This window comes from Indicator indicator, chromosome 9 (genome assembly GCF_027791375.1).
Source record: "Indicator indicator isolate 239-I01 chromosome 9, UM_Iind_1.1, whole genome shotgun sequence".
NCBI classification, from domain to species: domain Eukaryota; kingdom Metazoa; phylum Chordata; class Aves; order Piciformes; family Indicatoridae; genus Indicator; species Indicator indicator.
In genome coordinates, this window is record NC_072018.1 from 12137418 (window position 1) to 12160055 (window position 22638).

General features: G+C 44.2%; 2 protein-coding genes across 2 annotated transcripts in view; one reads left to right on the plus strand and one right to left on the minus strand.

The window, feature by feature from the left end:
* Positions 1-2118: 2118 nt before the first annotated feature.
* On the plus strand, positions 2119-7775 carry ADI1 (acireductone dioxygenase 1). Its single transcript, XM_054383590.1, has 4 exons — positions 2119-2238; positions 2701-2820; positions 4363-4542; positions 6259-7775. The coding sequence occupies exons 1-4, from the start codon at positions 2119-2121 to the stop codon at positions 6379-6381; spliced, it is 543 nt and encodes a 180-aa protein (XP_054239565.1). The 3' UTR covers positions 6382-7775.
* Positions 7776-14990: 7215 nt separating this feature from the next.
* Positions 14991-22638, minus strand: part of TRAPPC12 (trafficking protein particle complex subunit 12) — a 51418-nt gene continuing 43770 nt past the window's right edge. Inside the window, exons 9-11 of the mRNA XM_054383565.1 lie at positions 17931-18031; positions 17044-17131; positions 14991-15285 (exon numbers count right to left, since the gene is read on the minus strand). Coding sequence (XP_054239540.1) covers positions 15043-15285; positions 17044-17131; positions 17931-18031 — 432 coding nt within the window. The 3' untranslated portion in view covers positions 14991-15042. The remainder of the gene's footprint in view (positions 15286-17043; positions 17132-17930; positions 18032-22638) is intronic.

Consider the following 22638-nt stretch of genomic DNA (forward strand, 5'->3'; position numbering starts at 1 on the left):
TGGGAGAGCAGAGTAGAGGGTGTGACCAGCAGGATGATGGAGGTGATTCTCCTCTCTTCATGCAGCCCACGATATGGTTGACCTTCTGGGCTGCAGACACACACTGCCAGCTCATGATTTTTTTTTTTTTTTTGTCAATTGAACCCCCAAGTACTTCTCAACAGTGCTCTTGAGCCAGTCCTTGCCCAGCCTGTATTTGTGCTTGGGATTGCCCTGGCTTAGGTGCAAGACCTTGCACTTGACCTTGTTGAACTTGATGAGGCTGGCTTGGGCCCACCTCTCAACCTTTCTCTGGATGGCATCTCCTCACTCTAGCATGTCAAATATGCCCCACAGCTTGGTGTCATCTGCAGACTTGGTGAGGGTCCATTCAGTGCCACTGTCCATATCGCTCACAAAGACATTAAACAACACTGGTTACAGTACTGACCCCTGAGGGACACTCACTGGCTCTGTTTAGAAATTGAGCCATTGACTGCAACTCAGTGTGGTGATCCAGCCCATTCCTTATCCAGCAAGTGGTCCACCCCTCAAGTCCATACTTTTCCCATTTGGTAACCTGGAGGTCATGTGGGACAGTGTCAAGTGCTTTACACAAGTCTGAGTAGATGACCTAAGTTGCTCTTTCCTTATCCACTGGTGCTGTAACTCCATCGTAGAACGCCACCAAGTTTGTCAGGCATGATTTGCCCTTGGTGAAGCTGTGTTGGTTGCTATACAGAAAGGACAGAGCTGATGAAGCTTCATTTCTTTGTACTTCTCATGCATTGTAATATCTTTGCTGAGGCAAAGTAGGAGCTCTTACATATTTAGTCACATGAAGCAGCCCAGAAGGCCAGCTGTGTCTTTGACTGCATCAAAAGAAGTGTGGCCAGCTGGTCAAGGGAGGTGATTCTGCCTCTCTACTACATGTGTGTGAAATACCACAAATCCCTGTGTTCAGCTCTGGAGTCCTCAGCACCAGAAGGATGTGGACCTGTTCTAGCCAGTCCAGAGAAGGACTGCAAAGAAGGTAAGGGGCTGGAGCACCTCCTGTTTGAGAACAGGCTGAGAGAATTGGGGTTCAGCCCAGGGAAGGCTCCAGGGAGACCTTGTTGCAGCCTTTCAGTAGTTAAAGGGGGAGAGTAAGAAAGGTCTTTTCGGCAGGGCTTGTTGTGACAGGACGAGGGGTGATGGTTTGAAACGGAAAGAGGGAGATTTAGACTAGATGTAAAGGAAAAAAGTTTTTTTTACAATGAGGGTGGCGGAACACTGTCACAGGCTGCCCAGAGAGGTGGTAGAAGCCCCATCCCTGAAAATAGTCAGGGTCAGGTTGGACAGGGCTCAGAGCGTCCTGCTCTAGGTGAAGATATCGCAGCTCGGTGGCTGGACTAGATGAACTTTAAAGGTGCATTCCAACCCAAACCATTCTATGAACTGATAGAATGAGGAAACTGACTATCTGGTAGTTAATAGGTGACTGAGGAGCAGTTGCTTTCTCTCACTGCACGGTAAAACTTACCTTGGGTAATGTAGTGGACGAGTTAGACTTTCCCCTCTGCTCTTCTTTTGCATGTACGGACACCATTATCCACTTGTTCATTGATTTTACAAGTTTGGCCGGAAAGAAAACACCCTGCTTTCCCTGATCAGATTTCTGTTTGAGGCAGAATAATGTCACAAACATATCGAAGAGGTGGCATCTAATAATCTGCTTATCCTAGGATCTGCATGTTTTTTTGACACCTTCAGAGATGGTGACTCCACCACTTCCCTGGGCAGCTTGTTGCGATGCCTGACCGCTCTTCAGGAGACATTTTTCCTAATACCCAATCTAAACCTTCCCTGGCTCTCCTGAATAACCCTGGAGTCTCCAGAGGAGACGCTGCCACCTTTCTAGGCAGCTTGGTTTAGGGCTCCGGCACCCTTTCTGGGGTTTTCCCTTACGTTTTCCCTTACGTTTAAGTGAAGCCTCCTGCGTTCCAGGTTGTGGCGTTGCAGCGTATTTTGAGTTGCAGATCGTGCCCCTTTAACACCCCAAAGGAGCTGGCAACGCGCAGCCGACCCGGCTCCCTGCCCGGCGGGGCTGGGCCGCTTCCGCTCAGGCCGGGGCAGCAGAGCTCCGTTCCCGACGGCGCGATGGTGGAGGCTTGGTACATGGACGAGTCCCAGGAGGACCAGCGGGCTCCTCACCGCCTGCAGCCCAACTGCGCCGTCAGCCTGGAGCAGCTGCGCAGCCTCGGCGTCGTCTACCGCAAAGTAAGGGCGGGGGAGGCCGTCCTGGCTGGGCCCGTGAGGCGGCTGCTGGGCCTGGAGGCGGCGGCGGCGGCGCCTCGGGCCTGCCCGATACTCGCCGAGACGGTGCAGACTGGGACGGTGCTCGGCCCCGCCGCGCGGCAGCCGGTAGCGGCCATTTCTATGCCTGCCGGCACTTGCCGAGCCTGGGAAGGGGGTGTGATTTGGTCGGGGTGACCCAGCTCTAGCAGGGGACTTGGACTGGATGATCTCCAAAGGTCCCTTCCAGGCTCCACCATGCTGGGACTGCGTGAAAAGGAGTCTGTGTGAAGTTCGGCTGACCTACACCTTTTGTACTCCTGGAGCCACTCCTGCAGCTTAGGTTTTTCCCCGTTGGTGTCCTGAATTGCATGCTGAATTAAGCAGTTGTGTCTGAACGCTTTAAAAAAAATATTAATTATTTTGTTACTTGCTATTTTTTTTTAGTTGGATGCTGATAACTATGAGACTGATCCATGTCTGAAAGAAATTCGGAGAGCAGAAAATTATTCTTGGATGGATATAATAACCATACATAAAGATAAGCTTCCTAATTATGAGGAAAAGGTATGAGAGTCTTTGCTTTCCATGAGGATTCTGGAAGTTTACCAGTAGGGTGTGCAGCCAGCTTTTGAAAGCCTGCACACTGAGCAGGGCTGCAGAGATGAGATTTCCAGGTATCAAATACAGCCGGCACGGATGTCGTTAATGTTAAAAACCCACTTTTGACATTGTTCTAAAAGTAGTTTAGGCCTTTGGTGTCTGTAGATTGCTTTCAGGAGTTTCAAGGATATTGTCATTTCAAATCAAAGATGTTTTAAGTATAGTGTCATTTCAGAACTAAGAGGATTTAAGGATACTCTCATTTCAAAACTTAAGATTCCTGCCAGCAGAGCCTTGCCAATGTTTGACCAGTCCTCAGCCTCCCTGGGATGAAGGCAGGTGGTTGCCACCTGGGCATGAATTTTGAAGGCATCCTAGTGGCTGCTTGCTAAATAAGTCTTTTCAAAGTGACTGTTAACCTCATGGAATCAGAGGGGTACATTCCATGTATGAGATTTTTTTTTTCCTGCTTAGGAAGCCGCTACCCTGGCTGTGTCACAGAATGGTGAGGGTTGGAAGGGACCTCTGGAGATCGTTTACGCTGAGCCTCCTGCTAAAGCAGGTTCACATAGATCAGGCGGCACAGGAACACGTCCAGGGTTTTAAAGGTCTCCAGAGAAGTCTCCAGTCTTCAGAGATTTCATAACAGCTGAATGTGAATGATGCCAGGCTCTCAGATGAGCCTCCTAGAAGGAGCTTTCCTGGTTTCCAGGTGCTGGTGTGCTACTCTGACCCAAGGACAGCAACCCAATGACACTTCCTGTGTTCCCATCAAATTTTCATTTGCCACTTGTGGTGGGTTGACCCTGACTAGACTCCAGGTGCCCACTGAAGTCCCTCTAATCACTCTTCTCCTCAGCTGGACAGGGGAGAGAAAATACAATGTGTTGAGGTAAGGGTAGAGACAGGGAGATCACTCACCAGTTACTGTTATGGGTGAAACAGGCTTAGCTCGGGGAGAAGTGATTTAACTCCTTACCAATAAAATCAGAGTAGAATAATGAAAAAAAAAAAACAACAAAACACCAACTAAGTCTTAAACCACCTTCCCCCCACCCCTCCTTTCCAGGTGTGACTTTACTCACACTTCTCTGCCTCCTCTTCCCCAGAAGTACAGGGGGACAGGGAATGGGGGTTTCATCACACCTTGTTTCTATCACTCTTTCCTCCTTAGGGAGGAGGAGTCTTCACACTTCCCCTGCCCCAGTGTGGGGTTCTTCCCATAAGAGACAGTCCTCCACAAACTTGTCCAGTGTGAGTCTTTCCCATGGGCTGCAGTTCTTCATGAACTGCTCTAGCATGCATGCAGGCCTTCAGGAACAGACTGTTCCAGTGTGTGTTACAAGGCCTCTTGGCAAACCTGCTCCAGTATGGGCTCCTGTCTCCACAGGGCTACAGGTCCTGCCAGGAGCCTGCTCCAGCATGGGCTTCTCACAGCCTCCTTTGGGTGCATGCACCTGCCCCAGCACGTGGTGAGGAGTTTTAAGAGATACTTGCTATTCCTAGATAAAAACATTCTATGAAGAACACCTACACCTAGACGATGAAATCCGCTACGTCTTAGATGGATCTGGCTATTTTGATGTTCGAGACAAGGATGACAAATGGATCCGGATTTCCATGGAGAAAGGAGACATGATAACCCTCCCTGCTGGCATCTACCACCGCTTCACGCTGGATGAGAACGTATGTTGTTAGATGGCACTCCTCATTTTGATGTCGGACCCATGTGAGCATATATCACATCAGTAACTGCATGCGCCAAGGGTTCGTTAGCAAAACATATTAAATATGAAGTAGGAATATGAAAAATACTAAATAATTCACAGCATCTGAACCTTTCATCTGCAGGTCACAAATGCAGCTTCCTCTTGTCAGCTGTAACTGCAAGTCATTGGCATGTGATACCCATGGCGTACTTTCTGTGAAAGCCAAGCCTTGTGGCTGTTCTTCCCACAACTGCACCTGCTGTCAGTTGAGGTGGAGATGGATCCTTCTGTGTTGCCTTGTTATGTGTCTTCATAGGGATAGACAGAGCATGTCTGTCCAGCAGTGGCATTTTGCATGAGTGCTGAATTCACCTTCAGGGAGAGAAGGATTTGAGGGTCTAGAACTGCTACTTGCTGCTAGTGTGTGCTAGACTGGATGCTGACTCCACGGGAGGTGACCTGATTTCAGAAAGTATTTTTGGCAGTGTGGCTGTGAGATTGGCACACGTGGTCCTGATCTGTGTGTTTGTCCTTTTGGACTTTTATAACTGTCTGTAACCTCAGTGGTATCCCAGGAAAATGGGGCAATGTCTGCTCTCTCCTTTGTGGAAAAATCCCAGCTCTGGTGTAGTCTTGAGATCAGTGTAATTTTGGCTCAACTGTCCAGATACCAGCTACCAAATACATCACAAAAGGAGATGCTGCTCTGGTGAAACCCACAACTTTATCACGTCTGCATTTTGAGACCCACACTGAGTGAAACACAATTGCCATTTGAAGGCTTTTTTCTTTACATAGACAAAATGTCGGAGGTCTGGGTTGTATCCACAAGAAGTCTTAAATGTTTGTCCACTTCAGAAACTTTAGTCCAGAAGTGCCATCTTCAAAGTCAGTCCTTTAGGTGCTTTTAAACCTTGCATTTTGCAGCTAAATTCTTTAAGGGCCTAACTTTATTCTTGACAATCCTGAGAACCTGAGTGCAAGAGAAGCACTTAGTGTTTACAAAATAGGTAAGGTCTAAAGCGTAATGGATAGAAGAGAGGAGAATTCCTCGTAACTCAGTGGTTGGAACACTTCTGCAGAACATAGAATCCCATTTCTTGCTACCACAGCTGTACCTCACTCCTGGCATACTTTTAGTGAGCTGCTGGCAGGGACTGTTGCTTCTCCTGTTGAAATCTGGAGACCTTACACTTTCTGTAGCATTGAGTTTTTTTATATATTTTACATCGTCCCCACTCAAGCTTTTATGGATTTCACTGTGAAGCTTCTGGTATTCCTCCAAAATATCCTGTAGCCATCTTGGGTATTCTGATTGCTGTTATTTAACTAAACAAGTAGGGTTTAGATGCTTCATTGCTCTAATAATGTGGATCCAGTGCAAAAGATTTGCACAAGACAGGACGGGTTTGTTTTTGTTTTTTTCAAACAGGGAGAAGTGTTGTCTCTTCCTGATCTGGAGGCACTGGGTGTGACACAACATATCACAGCATAGCTGCCAAATCTCCCAGTGCAGTAGCTGGGAGCAGGAACGGCAGTGTAATGGTGTAATTTTCTGGAGCACTTGAAGCTTTCAGTCCATCTTGAAGTGATTTCAAAAATCTGCAGAAGTGCAAATGAAACATGAACTCCACAACGAAGGTCCCATGGAAAAGAGCTGTTAAATTACTTGTCACTTCTTGTTCTTTGACAGAATTACGTGAAGGCAATGAGGCTGTTCGTTGGAGAGCCTGTCTGGACAGCATACAACAGGCCTGCTGATGATTTTCCTGCTCGGAAACAGTATATGAAGTTTTTGGCTGAAGGAGCACAGTAATGTTGTCTGAGACATGACAGGTGAACAGCCTGGAGCCCTTGTCAGAGTAAATGTGACTGGTGGCTTTTCACTGATTAGACTTCTATTTACATATACAGCTGGAATCACAGAATCATAGAAAAAAATCAGGATGAAAGATCCTTCGGAGGTCATCTAGTCCAACTCCCTGAAAAGTACCAGGCCAGCTTTAAAGCTGGACCAAGTTGCTCATGAAGTTGAGGTTTGAAAACCTTCAGTGGTGGAGGTTCCACAGTACGTCTGGGCAGCTGTTCTGGCACATAGCTGTTGTCACGGGGAAGCTTTTGTTCTTCATTGCTAGCTCCCTGGTCACAGCTTGCAGTTGTTGTCTCTTGCCCTTGTGGGGAATGCCTGAGAAGAGTCTGGCTCTATCTTCTCTGCAGTCCATTCTCTGTTGGGAAACTGTAGTTAGGGCTTCTTTCAGCCTTCTCCAGCCAAGAAAAACTGGGCTTTCTTCTGTTAAGGAAGATGCTCAACACGTTTTGGTCCAGTGTTGACTGCTGAGGAATGTCACTTGTAGCCATCCAGCAGTTACATTTGAACTGTTTACTGACTCTTTCCAAGCCTGATGGTTCAGAAATTTTTCACCTACCTTGTAGTTCACATCCTTAGTGGCTACAAGACTCCTGGGGACACGCTGTCAAAGGCCTTGCTGTGTTCAAGGTGAAAGACATCTATTGTTTCTCCTCCTCCACAGAGCCAGTCATGGCAACTTGGATGGCAGTCAAGATGGCCAGGCAGAAGTGCCCTTGCTGAATTGGCCTTAACTGGTTGTTGCCTATCACTTGGCATTTCATATGCCTGGAATGACTTCCATAGGGTTACCTTCTGTAATTTTCCTGGGGGCTGAAGTGAGGCTGACCAGCCTGTAGCTCCCCAGATCTTTTTTCTTGCCTTGTTGAAGATGGCAGTGTCATTTTGGCAGTGTCGTTTTGGCAGTGTCATTTTGGCAGCGTCATTTGCCTTTTTCCAGTCAAAGAGGTTTTCTTGATCTCTATGACCTTTCAGAGATGGCAGCAGCCTTGCAGTGACATTAGGCAGTTGCATTTCTAGTTGCTCAGGAATCCATTTTCTAACCTTTTTTTTTTTTTTTTGATTTTCCTTGATATTTCTGGCAGGTAAAATTGGGAGAGGTGGGCTACATTAATATTCATTCTGCTCTGAATCCATGCTAATGAACTATGTAGGATTCTGGTTTTAATTAAAGAAAATAAACCCTGCTTCATTCTTGTCTAAAAATGTGCATCAGATAAATTTGCATAATAGGCATTTTTGCAGGCAGCTTCCCAAGTTCTGCCCTGGGTATCTAAAGCTGTGGTTTTCTCTCAGAAAAATGTAGCAATTTGCTCTTTCAAGTTATTAATAAAATTACTTTGACTTGGGGATGTTGTTTGTTTGTTTTTGTGCTCACATTAAGGACACGTTGAACAGCAGAGTTACTGTGGTTGTTCATCAGCCATTCTTCCTTGTGCTGCATCTGGTGCTTGTTCTCTAACACAGGAGAAATTGTTAGCTGTGTGTGTTTCACTTGGAAATGGAGAAGAGCTGAGGTAGACAACATAGATCCCATTTTCAGTAAAGGCCTTGCAGTATTTAGATGAGACATTAGGAAGAAATTAATTATCATCAGGGTGGTGAGGCACTGGAGCAGATTGTCCAGAGAAGTTGTGGAGACTCCCAGGCTTGGAATTGTTCAAAGCCAGGTTGGATTGTACTTTGAGCATCCTGATCTAGTAAGAGGTGTCCCTGCCCATGGCAGGGGTACATACATGCCATGATGCTATGTTGCTCCTCAGAATGGGCACTGAAGCATTTTGGTATTGGTCATTGCTCTTTACAATGACAAATTTTGTCAGCTGGGCAGGTGTACTGCTTGCTTCATCTCTCTAGATGTTCTCAGGGGCTTTGTGCTGACTGCGATCTCTGTGCCAATTTCTACCTGAAAGGAGGTTGGAATGAGGTGGGCCTCAGTCTCTTCTCCCTGGTAACAAGTGATTGGATGAGAAAAAATGTCCTCAGGTTGCACCAGGGGAGGTTTAGGTTGGATATTAGAAGAGACTTCTTGACAGTTCTCAAAGACTGGACCAGGCTTCCCAGAGAGGTAGTTGAATCCCCATCCCTGGAGGTGTTTCAAAGAGATGTGGTGCTAAGGGACGTGGCTTAACACCAGCCTTGATAGAGTTAGACAATGGATGGATTTGATGAACTTAAAAGTCTTTTTCAACCAAAATATTTCTGTCCTTCCCTGTGGGTGTGCACAGACCTTCTGCAGGAGGCAGCAACGTTTTCCTCACTTTGGAGCTATGTCACTTTTAACCATTTTGAGGTCCTTTATATCACAGAATCATGGAAGCGTTTTGGATGGAAAATACCTTTAAGATCATCAAGTCCAACCATCCTCAAACTCTGCCAAGTCTGGTGCTAAACCATGTAGCTCAGCACCACATCTCTGCATCTTTGGGGGGATTCAATCACCTCCCTGGGGATCATGGGAGGCTTTATTTTTTTAAGTGCTTCTGAAAACAAAGTTGCAGTTTTGAAGTGTAAGTGTGCTAGATTTTATCTCTGAAGTTGGATAGTGTGAACTAAAAGGGCACATTTCCTGCATTAAGTTCTTGGGTTACAAGGTAGATGAGATGCAGGGACACAGCTGACCCTTCATTCTGCCCATAGGGGAATTTGTGGGAGGGGGTTGCAGGCACAACCCACGCTTGCAAAATGCAAGCCTGTCAAGTGCTCTGTTCAGCCTGTGCTGGCTTTTGTGCAGTGGGTCACAAGCCTGGATGAAAACTCAGTGTCACCGCAGATGGAGGTTACCCCTGGTCAGATACCCATCAGGTCAGCTTGCAGGGACATTGTGCCATGTCGCCTGCCTTATTGCTTCAGGGAGTTTAGTGCCACTTGTCTGGAAGGAGCAGTTGAGTGTCCTTGCGTACAGCAAATGTCCTCTTGTACACGGCTCCAGGAATAAACTCTCTGGAGTTCTGAAGGTACAGCCACAGGAATAAACAAGTTACTGCCAGCAGCAAGTTTTATTTCTTTGATTTACACACCACAGAAAACTGTTTCTGAATGTAAAGTGGAATGACTGCTTTCTCCTGGTGCTGGTATCAGTCCCTCGTGTCCAATCTAACTCATCCTCCTCCCGCTTTTGTTTGGGATTTTTTAACAATAGTCAATGTGATTTTTTTCATTCCTCCTATGGGCTTTCCATTTTGATCTCTCTCTGCAGCAAGAGACGTGGAGGAGGCAGCAGCAGGAGCTGTCAGCACAGCCATAACAGACTAGGAGTGGGACTGGGAAGAGAGAGCAGGTAACACCCTCTCCTCAGGAGGGATTTGCAGTTTGGAGGCTGTGATAGGGGATGGACAGTGAAGCAGCTGCCCACAGCAATTGCTTTCAGCAGCTTGCTGATTATATTTCTCTAGGCAGACTTGGAATTGTTTTGGTTGGAAAAGACCTTTAAGATCATCAAATCCAACCATTCTCTAACTCTGCTGAGGCTGGTGCTAAACCATGTCCCTCACAACCACATCTCTGTGGCTTTTCAACACCTCCAGGGATGAGGATTCAACCACCTCCCTGGGGAGCTATTTCAAGTCTTTGAGAATCCTTTCAGTCAAGAAATTTTCCCTAATATCCAACCTAAACCTCCTATAGTGCAACTTGAGGCCATTTCCTCTTGCCCTATCACTTGTTACTAGGGAGAAGAGACCAACACCCAAATAATAGAGCAGGTGACCTGGGAAGCAGGACTGAACCACCTTGTTTTGTCATGTCTCTGGAGGAATATATATACACCCAGTGCAGCTCCCATCTCCTGCCTGTCAGGAATAACACATGATCACCCTGCCAGGGACTGTTCATCATTTTCATAGCACAATGCATTCCGCTGCTGAGAGCTCTTGGAGGCTGAGGGGGTCTTGCTGTCAACATCTTTGAGCCCATGCCCTTTAGTGCTCTAGGTGTCTTTGAAAGGGTGATGAAAGCTTTGCTCTCTGAAAGTGTTTTTTTTGTCAGCCAGGACAAAAAGCAATTTGGGGCTGGGTGTAAAGATTCCACACCTGTGAACATACTATATGGGAGGTTACACTGGGAGGAAACTGCTGGGCAGAAAAAACCAATAATTGTTAATATTAATAGAAATTATTCCAGAGGGAGGGAGGGAGGGAGGAAGAACACACTGCTCCTTCAGATGAAAACCGTGGTTGATTTTCAGGGCAATTTCCCCCCACCCCTCTGCAAACACTATGTATCTAAAAGTGCAAAGTTAAATCGATTTTTGGTCCAAAAATACGAGTCTGTTTTACTGCAGCTTGTGGAAAAATCTCAGCGCATTGATGTAGTATGAAAATTTATTTAAGTGGTTCCTGCAACATCACGCTGGCAGTGCTAGCTCAGGCAGGGGGAATATTTCAACTTCTCCAGGATCAGAGTTTAAAAAAACAAAGCAAAAAGAGGTAGGAGAAATGGTATTGAGTTGAGGGTTTGAAGTTAGCTTTTTTGGTGCCTTTGTGTTATTTTCTGCTTTAATCCAAAATTTTCCAAACTGGCATTTACCTCAGTTTCTTGTGACCAGCTTAAGAGATCAGTGGTCTTGCTTTCTGCAAGAGGACTCAAAGCAAATTGTTGATGGTCAATAGTAGGCTTTATAATAAATTAGGTGGGCAACCATATGGCTTCAAAAGAGTGGACAGAGTGGCTAGAAAGCTGCCCAGCAGAAAAAGACCTGGGGTGTTGATTGGCAGCTGGCTGAACATGGCCACCTGAGTACCTGCTGGCTCAAGAAGGCCAACAGCATTCCTAGTCTGTGTCAGGAATAGTGTGACCAGCAGGATTATGGAAGTGATTGTGCCCTGTGCTCAGCACTGGTGGGGCCACATCTTGAGTCATGTGTTCAGTTTTGGGGCCCTCACTACAAGAAGGAAATTAAAGATGCTGGAGCAGTTCCACAAAAGGGCAACAAACCTGGTGAAGGGTCTGGAGAACAGGTCTTGTGGGGAGTGGCTGAGGGAACTGAGGTTCTAAGGGGAGACCTTCTGTCTCTCTACAACTACCTGAAAGGAGGGTGGATGTTGGTTTCTTCACCCTAGTAACAAGTGATAGGATGAGAGGAAATGGCCTCAGGTTGCCCCATGGGAAGTTTAGGTTGGATATGAGAAGAATTTCTTGACTGAAAGGGTTCTCAAAGAGTGGAACAGGCTTGCTCCCTGGGGAGGTGGTTAAATCCCTGTTCCTGGAGGTGTGTCAAAGATGCAGAGATGTGGTACTGAGGGATATGTTTTAGCACCAGGCTTAGGAGAGTTAGATAATGTTTGGACTCGATGATCTTAAAGGTCTTTCCCAACCAAAATGCTTCTATGATTCTGTAATTTTCTATCTACCACTTCTTAGGCCACCACAGCGCAGAAAACTTGGCAGCCTTCTCAGGTGGGCTGGTAATTCCCAGCACACTGTTGTGTTGAAAGCCTCAGGATGAAGATCAAGCTAAGGAGGGAGTTATTTCCACTGAATCAGGTTGCTCATCCAGCTTGCACAGGACTGCACAAGTGCTCTTGCTGACATGAAGAATGAGGTAGGTGGAGAAATGATTATCCTTTCCAGTACATTGTGGAGCCTCATGTCTGTATATGTCCTTTGAGGAACATTTAATGAGTCCAGACCAAAAACTGAGGCACTGGGGGAATGTAAGTTCCCAGCTGGTTAAGGGATCCTGTTATCACGTGAGCTACAGTTAGGCACTGGAATGACAGAGAGGTGCTTAAGTCCTTTTGAGGATCAGGGTCTCTGTGCATATCGTGATTATCTGAATGTCTGAAGTGCAGCCTCCTTGCTCCTCTTTTACTAAAAGAGGAAATTTAAATGCAAAACTTCTGCTAAGGCACATTAAGCTTTAAGAGTGGGATACAAACACCAGCTCCTTCAAGCTCCGCTTTCTGCAGCTCTTCTCACTTGGCCAGCTGACGCATGCATGCTGTGTTTTAAAAGTGAGCTCTGCCCTCATTTACAGCAGGAACCCTCATGAAATTCAGCCAAATTCATTGAATTGAACAGGATTGCTTGGTGTAATTAATGTTTTGAGAACAAATTTTGTCCTTAGCTTTAATGCTTCAACAGCGTACAGAGCATTCAGACGTGTAACTGGATGAGCATGGGAAATTCAAACACTTAACTCCTATGTATGTTAAATCCAAACCATAAAGTGACACTGACACTCTCTCTGGCACTTTATAAACAGTTACCAATTTGCATACATCCAGCAGTGATCACACCCCTTTGCATTTAAATTTTAATTATTCTACCAAGATGTCACCTGTTTAATGGCTCACTGAGCTTAGAGGTCACCCGCTCCCAGCCTCCTCTCCTGGTGTTTTGCTCCAGTAACAAGAATGCAGCAAGCACGTTGAAGTAGAAACATAGTACTACACATAAATAGGAATTTAGGGGAACTCAGAAAACAGGGGATGATGATTTCAGGGTGTTTCTTTTTTAATGCTTATTTGACACTGGCTGAGATTATAAATTCTTTCTTCTCTGCTGCTCAGATCACAGGCTGTTATTTACAGTGCAGTGAGGATAAGGTAAAGGAAGCATGTTACTCCTTGACTGTAAAAAGACAAATGGCTTGAGCATGCTGGATGATGGTGGATCATGCAGAATTGGGAAAGACAAATCAAGCTTCCTGAAAGCACAGAATATAGTATAACAATAGAATATATAACAATACAGCATGACACCTGACCTTCAGCTAAATGCATGAGAATCTCTGTTACAGAATGTTAATTTCTATATTGCAGTCAAATTTATTCACTGGAATTGTAGAATCACAGAACCGTTTGAGCTGAAAGGGACTGTTAAACATTAGGGTGCTCAAAAGCTGCAACAGGCTCCCCAGAGAGATGGTTGAATCCCCATCCCTGGAGGTGTTTCAAAGATGCAGAGACATGGTGCTGAGGAACATGGTTTGACACCAGACTGTGTAGTTACATAATGGTTGGACTTGATGACCTTGAAAGTCTTTTCCAACTGAAATGATTCTGTGACTCAGAGATCATCTAGTCCAACACCCCCTACCATGGGGAGGGACACTTTCCACTGGACCAGGTTGCTCAAAGCCCCATCCAACCTGGCTTTGACCACTTCCCAGGAGCTGGCATCCACCTTCTGTGGGCAACCTGTTCCAGTGTCTCTTCACTCTCAGAGTAAAGAATTTATGCCTCATGTCCAATATAAATCTACCCTCTCTCCATTTAAAGCTTGTCCTATCACTGCTCTCCATAATAGTTCTTCCACACCTTTTCTGTTGGCTCCTTTTACATACTGTAAAACTTCTACAAGGTTGCCCCAGAGCCTCTTCTTCTCCAGGATGAACCACCCCAGCTCTCTCAGCCTCTCAGTCCTCACAGAAGAGGTGCTTCAGTCCTCTGATCAGCTTTGTGGCCTCCTCTGGACCTGCTCTAACAGTTCCTTGTCTTTCTTACCCTGGGGGGCCCCAGAGCTGAACAACAGTACTCCAGGTGGGGTTTCACAGGAGTGTGGTAGAGTGGGAGAACTCACTCCCTTGACCTGCTGGCCATGCTGCTTTTGTTGCAGCCCACAGTGTGATTTGCTTTCTGGTCTGCGAGTTCTCAATCCATTCATTGCCCAGCCTGTATTTGTGCTCGGGGTTGCCTTCACCCAGCTGCAGGACCTTGCATTTGGCCTTGTTGAACTTCATGAGCTTGGCAAGGGCCCACTGCTCCAGCCTGTCAAGGTTGCTCTGGATGGATTCCTTCCCTCCAGCATGCCAACTGGACCACACAGCTTGGTGTCATTGACAAAGCTGCTGAGGGTGCCTTGATCTCATTAACCAGCGCTAGTCCCGGTAGTGACCCCAGTGGAACAGTAGTCTCCACTTGGACATCAAGCTGCTGACTGCAACTCTTTGAGGGTGATCAACCAGCCAATTCATTATCCATCCATCAAATCCACATCTCTCCGATTTAGAGACAAGGATGTTGTGCAGGACAACATCAAATGCCTTACAGAAGTGCAGGGGTGAAATCAGTTGCTCTTCCTTTATTCACCAACACTGTGGTGCTGTCATAGAAGGCCACCAAACTGGTCAGTCACGAATTGCCCTTAGTGAAGCTGTGCTGGCTGCCACCCATCACCTTGTTATTTTCCATGTGCCCTGGCAGTTTCCAGGAGGATCTGCTCAGAGAGGTGAGATGTGACTGGCCTGTAGTTCTCTGGGGTTTCCCTTTTTAATAATGAGGGTTATGTTCCCTTTTCCTAGTCAGTTGGAACTCCACTGGACCACCTCTCTCAAATACAAATGAAAGCAGTGGCTTAGGCACCTCATCTGCCAGTTGCCTCAGGACCCGTGGCTGCATCTCATCAATGGGTCTTGAGGGACCCATGCCCATATACAGTCCACTATAATGAGGAATAACTGAGCAGCAGTAGTCTTGTAGGGATGAAGCTGGTGGTAGGTCAGCACAAAGTCTTCACAGAGGTAAGGCTGTTAGAGACAACAAATTCTGTTGCAATGGCTCCGAATATGCATAATTGAATAGATTTTATTTCACATTTACACATTAGCAGGAGTATATACAGTTAAAAAAACACTAGCCTTGCTGGAGAAGATTAGTTGAAAATGAACTATCCTAACTTGAGACACTGAGTATTAAAGCTGTCACCCTCTTTAACAGCTACAGCCTCTAACAGTGCCTGCTTCTTCTGCATGCTGCGAGATGACTCCAGTTCATACATGGTTGTCAAGTTGAAGAGCACACTCTCGTGCAGGTAGTGTTTAGGGTCCTGCTGAACCATTCCTTCCAGCTGCCGGAGGGAGTCCTTCAGTTTTCCCAGGTAAAGAAGACAAACTGCAGCATTGTTATTAGCCTAGAGAAGAAGACATTATGAACAGATACCTATTTATTTATTCCCATCTGTGTGTTTTGACAAGTGATGAGAGAGGACAAAAACGAAGTCTGGTATCTAGAGTTAGAGCAGATTTACTAGGTGGTAAGAATTCCTCTTTTGTGTGTGTGCAAGTAAGTAAAATGCATTATCTAATCCTTTTCCTCTTGTTATTCTCAAGATTTATCCTGTGCCATTAGGACCTGCTGACTTCCAGGAGCTGAAACTCTTAAAAGACAAAAGTCTAAACCAAAATATAAATAGTGCAGGACATTAGTTAATTTTCAAAGTCAGTTGAAACAGATTTCAGAAATTCTATGCTCTCATTTTCACAGGTTTCTTTTAATGACTTCACTCTGTCTTCAGAAGTATTTTTCTGCCTGGCTTACATGTACAAGATCTACAAAGGCAACAGGAAGGAATTATCTTCTCACAAAGGCATCTGCAACTGACTTCAAGTAAATTCAGCAGATACAGTCTAAATACATCATAAATGATCAAGTCAGGTTCCATTTTCTTCTCCACACAAAACAGGTTTTATGAGTTACCAAAAGATTGCCCCAGTACAAAGCCATATAACATGTTTAGCACCAGAAACCTTCACACTGTCTAAAAGTTGCAGACAAAGAAAGAACACAGCCTTTTCAAAACAAATTAGTTTTCTCTCCCTTCAGGAAACCTTACTGCTCTCCTGCAATTTAGAATTCCTTCTGCTTTACAGCCTGCAAAATGATGTGATTCATGTGCTGATTCAACTCAGTCTCAGTCACTAGATGGCCTTGGATCAGGCTGCTGGGGGTAAGTGTTGCAGCTCTTGGGCACACTCTGCTAGGACCATGCACCGAAAGCTGCCAAATGGAGAAACAAAAGGGCAGCAAAGCTGAGGAAGGGACTAGAGAACAGGTCCTACAAGCAGTGGCTAAGGACACTGGCATTGTTTAGTCTGGAAAAGAGGAGACTGAGAGGACACCTCATTGCTCTCTACAACTCCCTGAAAGGAGGGTGGAGTGAGGTGGGGATCAGTCTCTTCTCCCCAGTATCAGGTGAAAGGAAAATTATCTGAAATTGTGCCAGGGGAGGTTAGGTTGGATATTAGGAAAAATTTCTTTACTAAAGTGTGGTCAGGCATTGGAATACGCTGTCCAGGGAGGCAGTGGAGTCACTGCCCCTGGAAGTGTTCAAGAAATGTGTAGACATGGCATTTTGGGACAGGATCATGGTGATCTTAGCGTGACAGCTGGACTGGATGATCTTAAGAGGTCTTTTCCAGCTGAAACAATTCTATGAAACCTCCAAAATAAATAAACAGCTCTTCTCTCATCTCTGCTTGAGATGGGAATCCAAGGCTCTGATATGCGATGCGTTAAAAACGCCATGTTTAAAACTACACCATCCCCTCAAGGCTGTGTGAAGTGAAGTTAATCTTCTAGACCTTGGCAGCTGCCATTTCCTTTTCTGACACATGCAAATCAAAGTGCTTTTGAGAAGATCCTGTAAAACATAATGTTCTGCAATTTCTACATGCCTAAGTATCCATCCCCTTCATACAGACTGGCTTTGCGTTTCCCACCCCGTTTTCTCTCTTATCCTTACATATACTAAAAACCCCTTGGCACACATCCCACATCCAATGTTTCTATAAAGCTCTGCGTGTACTCTGGGTACTAATTAAGTCCAGGCATGCAGCATTATGAGAATAATTTAGGTGTTCATTATAAATGTAGCAATTTGGAGATTTACCACAGCATTTGATGAGTCGATCCTTAGAATCTCTGTGAAAAATCGATGAGCTTCTGCAAAATTATTCTGACCAAGGTGGAGAAATGCTCTAGAAAGTAAGTGACATATGAATGAGTTCTCCTCAAAAACCCCAAGGTGATAATAGATTTTAAAAAGAATGGACACCATTTTTTATTTTTTGTGTTATAGATGTGAGAGTTCTGACATTTGCTCTTCACGGTGTAATTGTAACCAGCAAGGAGAGACTGATTTACGGACAAATGGAATGACAACTTGGATCATCTGGCTATTAGATATTCTGCCTACCAAAGCAACAGTCTTCACTGTGTTTTTATTAATTTAAATGCAGACACCCTCTTCCTGAAATTATTTCCCTTCATTAAATTAGCCATGCTATATAATTTTCAGAGCACTTTTGTACAGTATTTCCTAAATATATTAAGTCAAGGTGCTAACCATTACAAACTGAGCCCCCCATCATGCAGCTCCATTTACTACAATGTGTTCCAGCAGTCTTTGAAACTATCAGGTGCTAACTTTACTATCAGGTCTGCTTATAGGATGAAGTCCCCAAAATAGCTTCTCCTCTCCTCAGTGTATCTTAGGCAAATGTATATTGAAAAAGCTGAGTGAAAAATACACAACACCTGGAAGAAGGAGAAAAAGCTTTGTACAGTCAAGTGAAGGATCCTACTTTCAATCCAGGTAACAAGCCTGTACTGAGTAACACCCATCTCCAGGGTCTATAAGCCATTCAGTCTTGTGACAGATGTAGTTACATAAAAGAGAGAAATAGAACAGGCTTGTCTCCAGGGCAGCTTAATGCTCACAATACATACTTTGCAAAACTGTATTTTAAAGTTTCGTTTGGGTGTTAAATTACCTACCTGTTCATTAAAACCATAATTTGGCTCTGTAGTCCATCCAACTTATGAGTCACTTTTTCAACATCTTGAAAATATTTTTCTGCAGTTTTGATGTCTCCAATCTAAACAGTAAAACCGTAAGAAAGTTATCACAAGAAAGGAAATTCAGCTTACAAAGGGTAAGAACATGGACACCTTGATTGAAGTTCATTATCTAATCGTTTGGCACCAAGCTGACTGGCTAAAACCTGTTAATAAAAGAAGGTATTTGAAGAGCCACACTAAGGTCATGAAGCAAACACCAAAAGCATGTGAGGTTTTAACTAATCCAGTGTTTCTTAGCTGTGAGTTGTGGAGCTCTCATGGACTGTGTGGCAGGAATATCCCACCTCCTCATTTGGCTTTCTTGTTGTAACTGAGTCCAGAGTTTATAAAATGAACTGAAAATGAGATAAGATTGGGATTACTTCCAGAGAGATTGGGTGTTACTCTGCAGGAAGTGACAAGAGACATGGCCCACAAGGGAGAAGCTGTCAGTAGGAAGGAGAACTGGAATACAGTAGCCTGGTAGCTAAGGTGGGACCCCTACTTGGTTAACCCACAGCTTATGGGATCCTAGCCGGGACCACTGGGTAGCTTCAGTGCATCACACCAAAACATGCCAGAGAAAACTCCAATGCAATGGGCCACTGAGGATACCAGGGAGACAGTCCCTTTGCACATGAAAAAAACAGAGCTGAGTGGCTCCTGCAGGCTGAAGGAATTAGGGATTTGAAGGTTGGCATAGAGAACAGGTTTTATGTGGGAGGAAGAGTATTCCTAGAAGGGAAGGGATAATTCACCTAAGGGTACGTCACATGCATTGTTATATGAGATGGAAAAAAATTAAATAAATCTTGGAAGAAGGCCCCTTTGGTAACTAAGTTAGCAACATACACTTTGTAGACCGATACACTCATACTTTTGGTGAGGTTTCACATAATTTGGGGCTGGATAAATGGAAGGAGAAGAAAACTTAGTACTGGATACAATAAATCTATCGAAACGAGGAAACCTGAACTAGTTCAGGAGCATTAGCAAAAATGTTTGCAAGAAATGTGTTGAGGCCTCCTTAAAGCTCTCAGATAGTGAATATTACACAGCTTCCACAGGAAACTTGTTCCAGAATTCCTACACCCCTGTAGTATTACAAAATACACTCTCAGTCTATCTTACTGCACCCCAACTTTTTCTCCTCTCCATAGTGGTCAGGAAGAATAATGCAAGTCCTTCATTTGAACAGCCTTTTACATACTTGAACATTTTTACTGCACTTCCTATGTTTCTTCTAAAATCAGAATCAATTTTCAAGCAAATCAGTGTTCACCCCTTTCTCATCAGTAACACTTTGCAGTTCTCTAAATTCTCTCCTGCTACTTCACATCCTCCCTGAGTGCCTGCTGATCTCCAGCTGATCTTTCACCAGCACTCAGAATGGAAGACTTCATGTTTCCCATCTGAGTATGAAGTTTGCTTTCATGCCACAGTATTTTGGAAGTCCATGTGTAAGTTTACCTCCCCTTTGCCTAACCCCTTTCCACAGAGCAGCATCTTGTTAGTTGTTTCCCATTCTGTATTTGTGTATTACTCCCAGGCTTTGGAAGTATTTTGCCTTTGCTGTTTCATTCACAGCCAATTTACTATTTCAGTTTATCAACTTAGCAAGATTATTTTGCATTCTGAGCCTGCCCTTACAGTGTCTGCACCACTCCTTTGGTACATTTTACAAGCCTGTTTCTAATTTCATCACACAAGCACCTACCTGACAAGTAAACCCACTACAAACCCTGAAGGGATCCTTGTGGAAAAGATCACCTAGCAAGTCCTTCTAGTCCTTCAGTGAATGGCTATCCCAGTGCATTTTTCAGACACAGCGAACACCAATCTCAAAGTTTCATCTAGAATTCTTCCTAATTTGCTTATGGGAGTATCATAGTGACAGGATCCAAAGCCCTGCTAACATCACTGATGTAACAGATACTGCTTTACTTCTAAGCAGTTCTCTCCCTTGTCAGCATGAATTATTATTCTTTAGATTTCAGAGATGTTCCAATTGAACATCAAAACTGTCAAAGGTGCAACTGTCAAGAAGGAAGGGACAGCCTCTTCTCACTTGTACCCTGTGATGGGACAAGGGGCAATGGATTTAAACTACAGCACAGGAAATTCTACCTCAACATGAGGAAGAACTTCTTTACTGTAAGGGTCATAGAACACTGGCACAGGCTCCGCAGAGAGGTTATGGAATCTCCTTCTCAGGAGACTTTTAAGACCTGTCCAGATTCCTGTGTGACCTGCGCTAGATTCTATGGTCCTGCTCTGGCAGTGGGGTTGGACTCAAAGATCTCCAGAGGACCCTTCCAACCCCTAACATCCTGTGATCTGTCCGTCTACCAAAGCATTTATAGAATACCCATGAATAATCTGTCTGAAGAAACATACGCATTTCTCTGAGATGTTAAGTAACTGGACTCACAACAAAATTAGTCATTCTAAAACCTTATGCATTCAAGTATAATGACAAAGGATACAATTTCTTTCTATAAATACCACTAAAGGTGTAAAGCACCATGAAAATAATTACATTTAACTAAAGCATTATGGTGGCACAAATGTAAATGAATCCGTCCTTGATTATTTTTAGCCTGGAAATTAGAAGGAAGTCCCTAACCACGAAAATAATCAATTTCTAAAGCACACTACCAGTTTGCTCCACTGGGAGCTTGATGAGTTCAAGTCTAATCTGCTGTGAGACTAAATCACACCTTATTTGTGATCAGGAAGAGTTCTCCTTTCTTAGCAGCATCTTGTGTCTTCTCAGCAAACTTTTGATTCTCGCTTTTTCCTTCTGAGGAGAAACAGTTGACTTTTTTCTTTTTTGGGAAGAGCACTTAATAGAATTAGTTTTACTTAGTAATTAAAATGGTAAAATATTTAAAGTGATCTTCATCACTTATTGTTATTTAACTTAAGTCTTGCAAACATGACTTCAGTATCTAAAATAATTAGCATTTTGAATAAAAATTCCTCTGTTAACCTCTAACAATCATATCCTCTGACAAGGAGTCTCCAATGTACTATACACTAAAGTTTGTTGTTTGACTTGGAAACCAAGATTATTTTTCTTACTTCTAGGATTTACTTACTGCTTTCAACTATGTATTGCACAGGTCAGGCAGCTTTCCACCTTCTAAACTCTTTAATGTAGTTAGTTATTTTTGGACAGGTCAGCCAGCAAACAGGGTTTATTAGCAACATCCAACAATATCCTAGAGACTCAAATCTATTCAGTTTCCCCATTTCATGGGAATTTCTGTTTCACAGGTCAGGCGCTTCTGAAGATTTCTCTGTGATAGCCTCTGTCTTTTCCTGCATTCCCCATTTCTCTCCTCCTAGTTTCCCACTTATGTTAAGGCAACAGCAGTATCAGATCTAGGCCTCTTCCTGCCCCACATTGTGAAAATGAAGACATGGTGCCTTACACTAGTAAGCTCAAAAAACCCCAATGACTCACAAAGTAAGGTTTTATAGGTTGAAAAATGTTGCCTTTTGTTTCTAATTAATTCCTGAACTTACACTTCATTATTGCTTTGTTTCATACATGTCAAACAGTGCCTGTGGCTGATAAGCAGCTAAAGTCTGGCTTCCCTTGTGCCTTTCTTGGATGATGTTCAAAGTTAAGAAAACAATCTGAGGTTATCTGGGAATCACTACCTGATTTTGAGAAGCTGTGACATTTGAACATAAGGATATTACTGTCCCATTTTCCCTGCAAGATGGTTTATTGTTTCACTGAGTGCCTTGTCAACAGTGCATGCAAAGCAAGCAGTGATCTAACTGAAACCATGTGCCCAGGCCTCCAACATGTTTCTCTTTAATTTGAACGTCATGATTTTCTGTACCTGCACACTTCTTATTTCTCTTAATACATCAAAATTTTGCATCTGTTGCAACAGCACCCTCCAGCCAGAGCTGAAGATTTTGTCACAAAAAGGACAAAAAAAGGTGCTAGAAGAAAGGAAAACATTTGAATTTAGAAGTGATGCTTTTGATTAACTGCTACCTTGGATGACATGAAAAAAACCCAATGCCTCTTCATACTCGCTTTTGTCCTGTTCAGTAACCCACTAAATATGACAGGCCTGTTGTCACAGCTGGTGTCCTGGAGGTCAATGACTTTCAGGGACTGTATGGAGCACCACTTTCAAAGTGGACAGATTTAATTCTTCCCAAAGTTAAGAGATGCTTTCCTCCTGAGAGTGAGAATCTTTTGATAGCAAACAGAGCTACGAGCAGATTGGAGAGTGTGACACTAGGGCAGACACTCTTATCAGCAAGGCAGCACCAGTAACATGCCCAGTCGTTTTCCTAGTAAGGCCAGAACCATTAATAAGTTGCTATTTTCCAATAGTAAGATAAATCATAGAATATTAATAATAGAATTGTTTAGGTTGCAAAAGTCCTTTAAGACTGAGTCCAACCATTATCTAACTATACCAAGCCTGGTGCTAAACCATGTCCCTCAGCACCATTTCCCTGTGTCACTGAAAACCTCCTGGGATGGGGATTCAACCACCTTCCTGGGGAGCCTATTCCAGTCTTTGAAAACCCTTTCAGTCAAGAAGTTTCTTCTCATATCCAACCTTAAACCTTCCCTGGTGCAACTTGAGGCTATTTCCTCTTGTCCTGT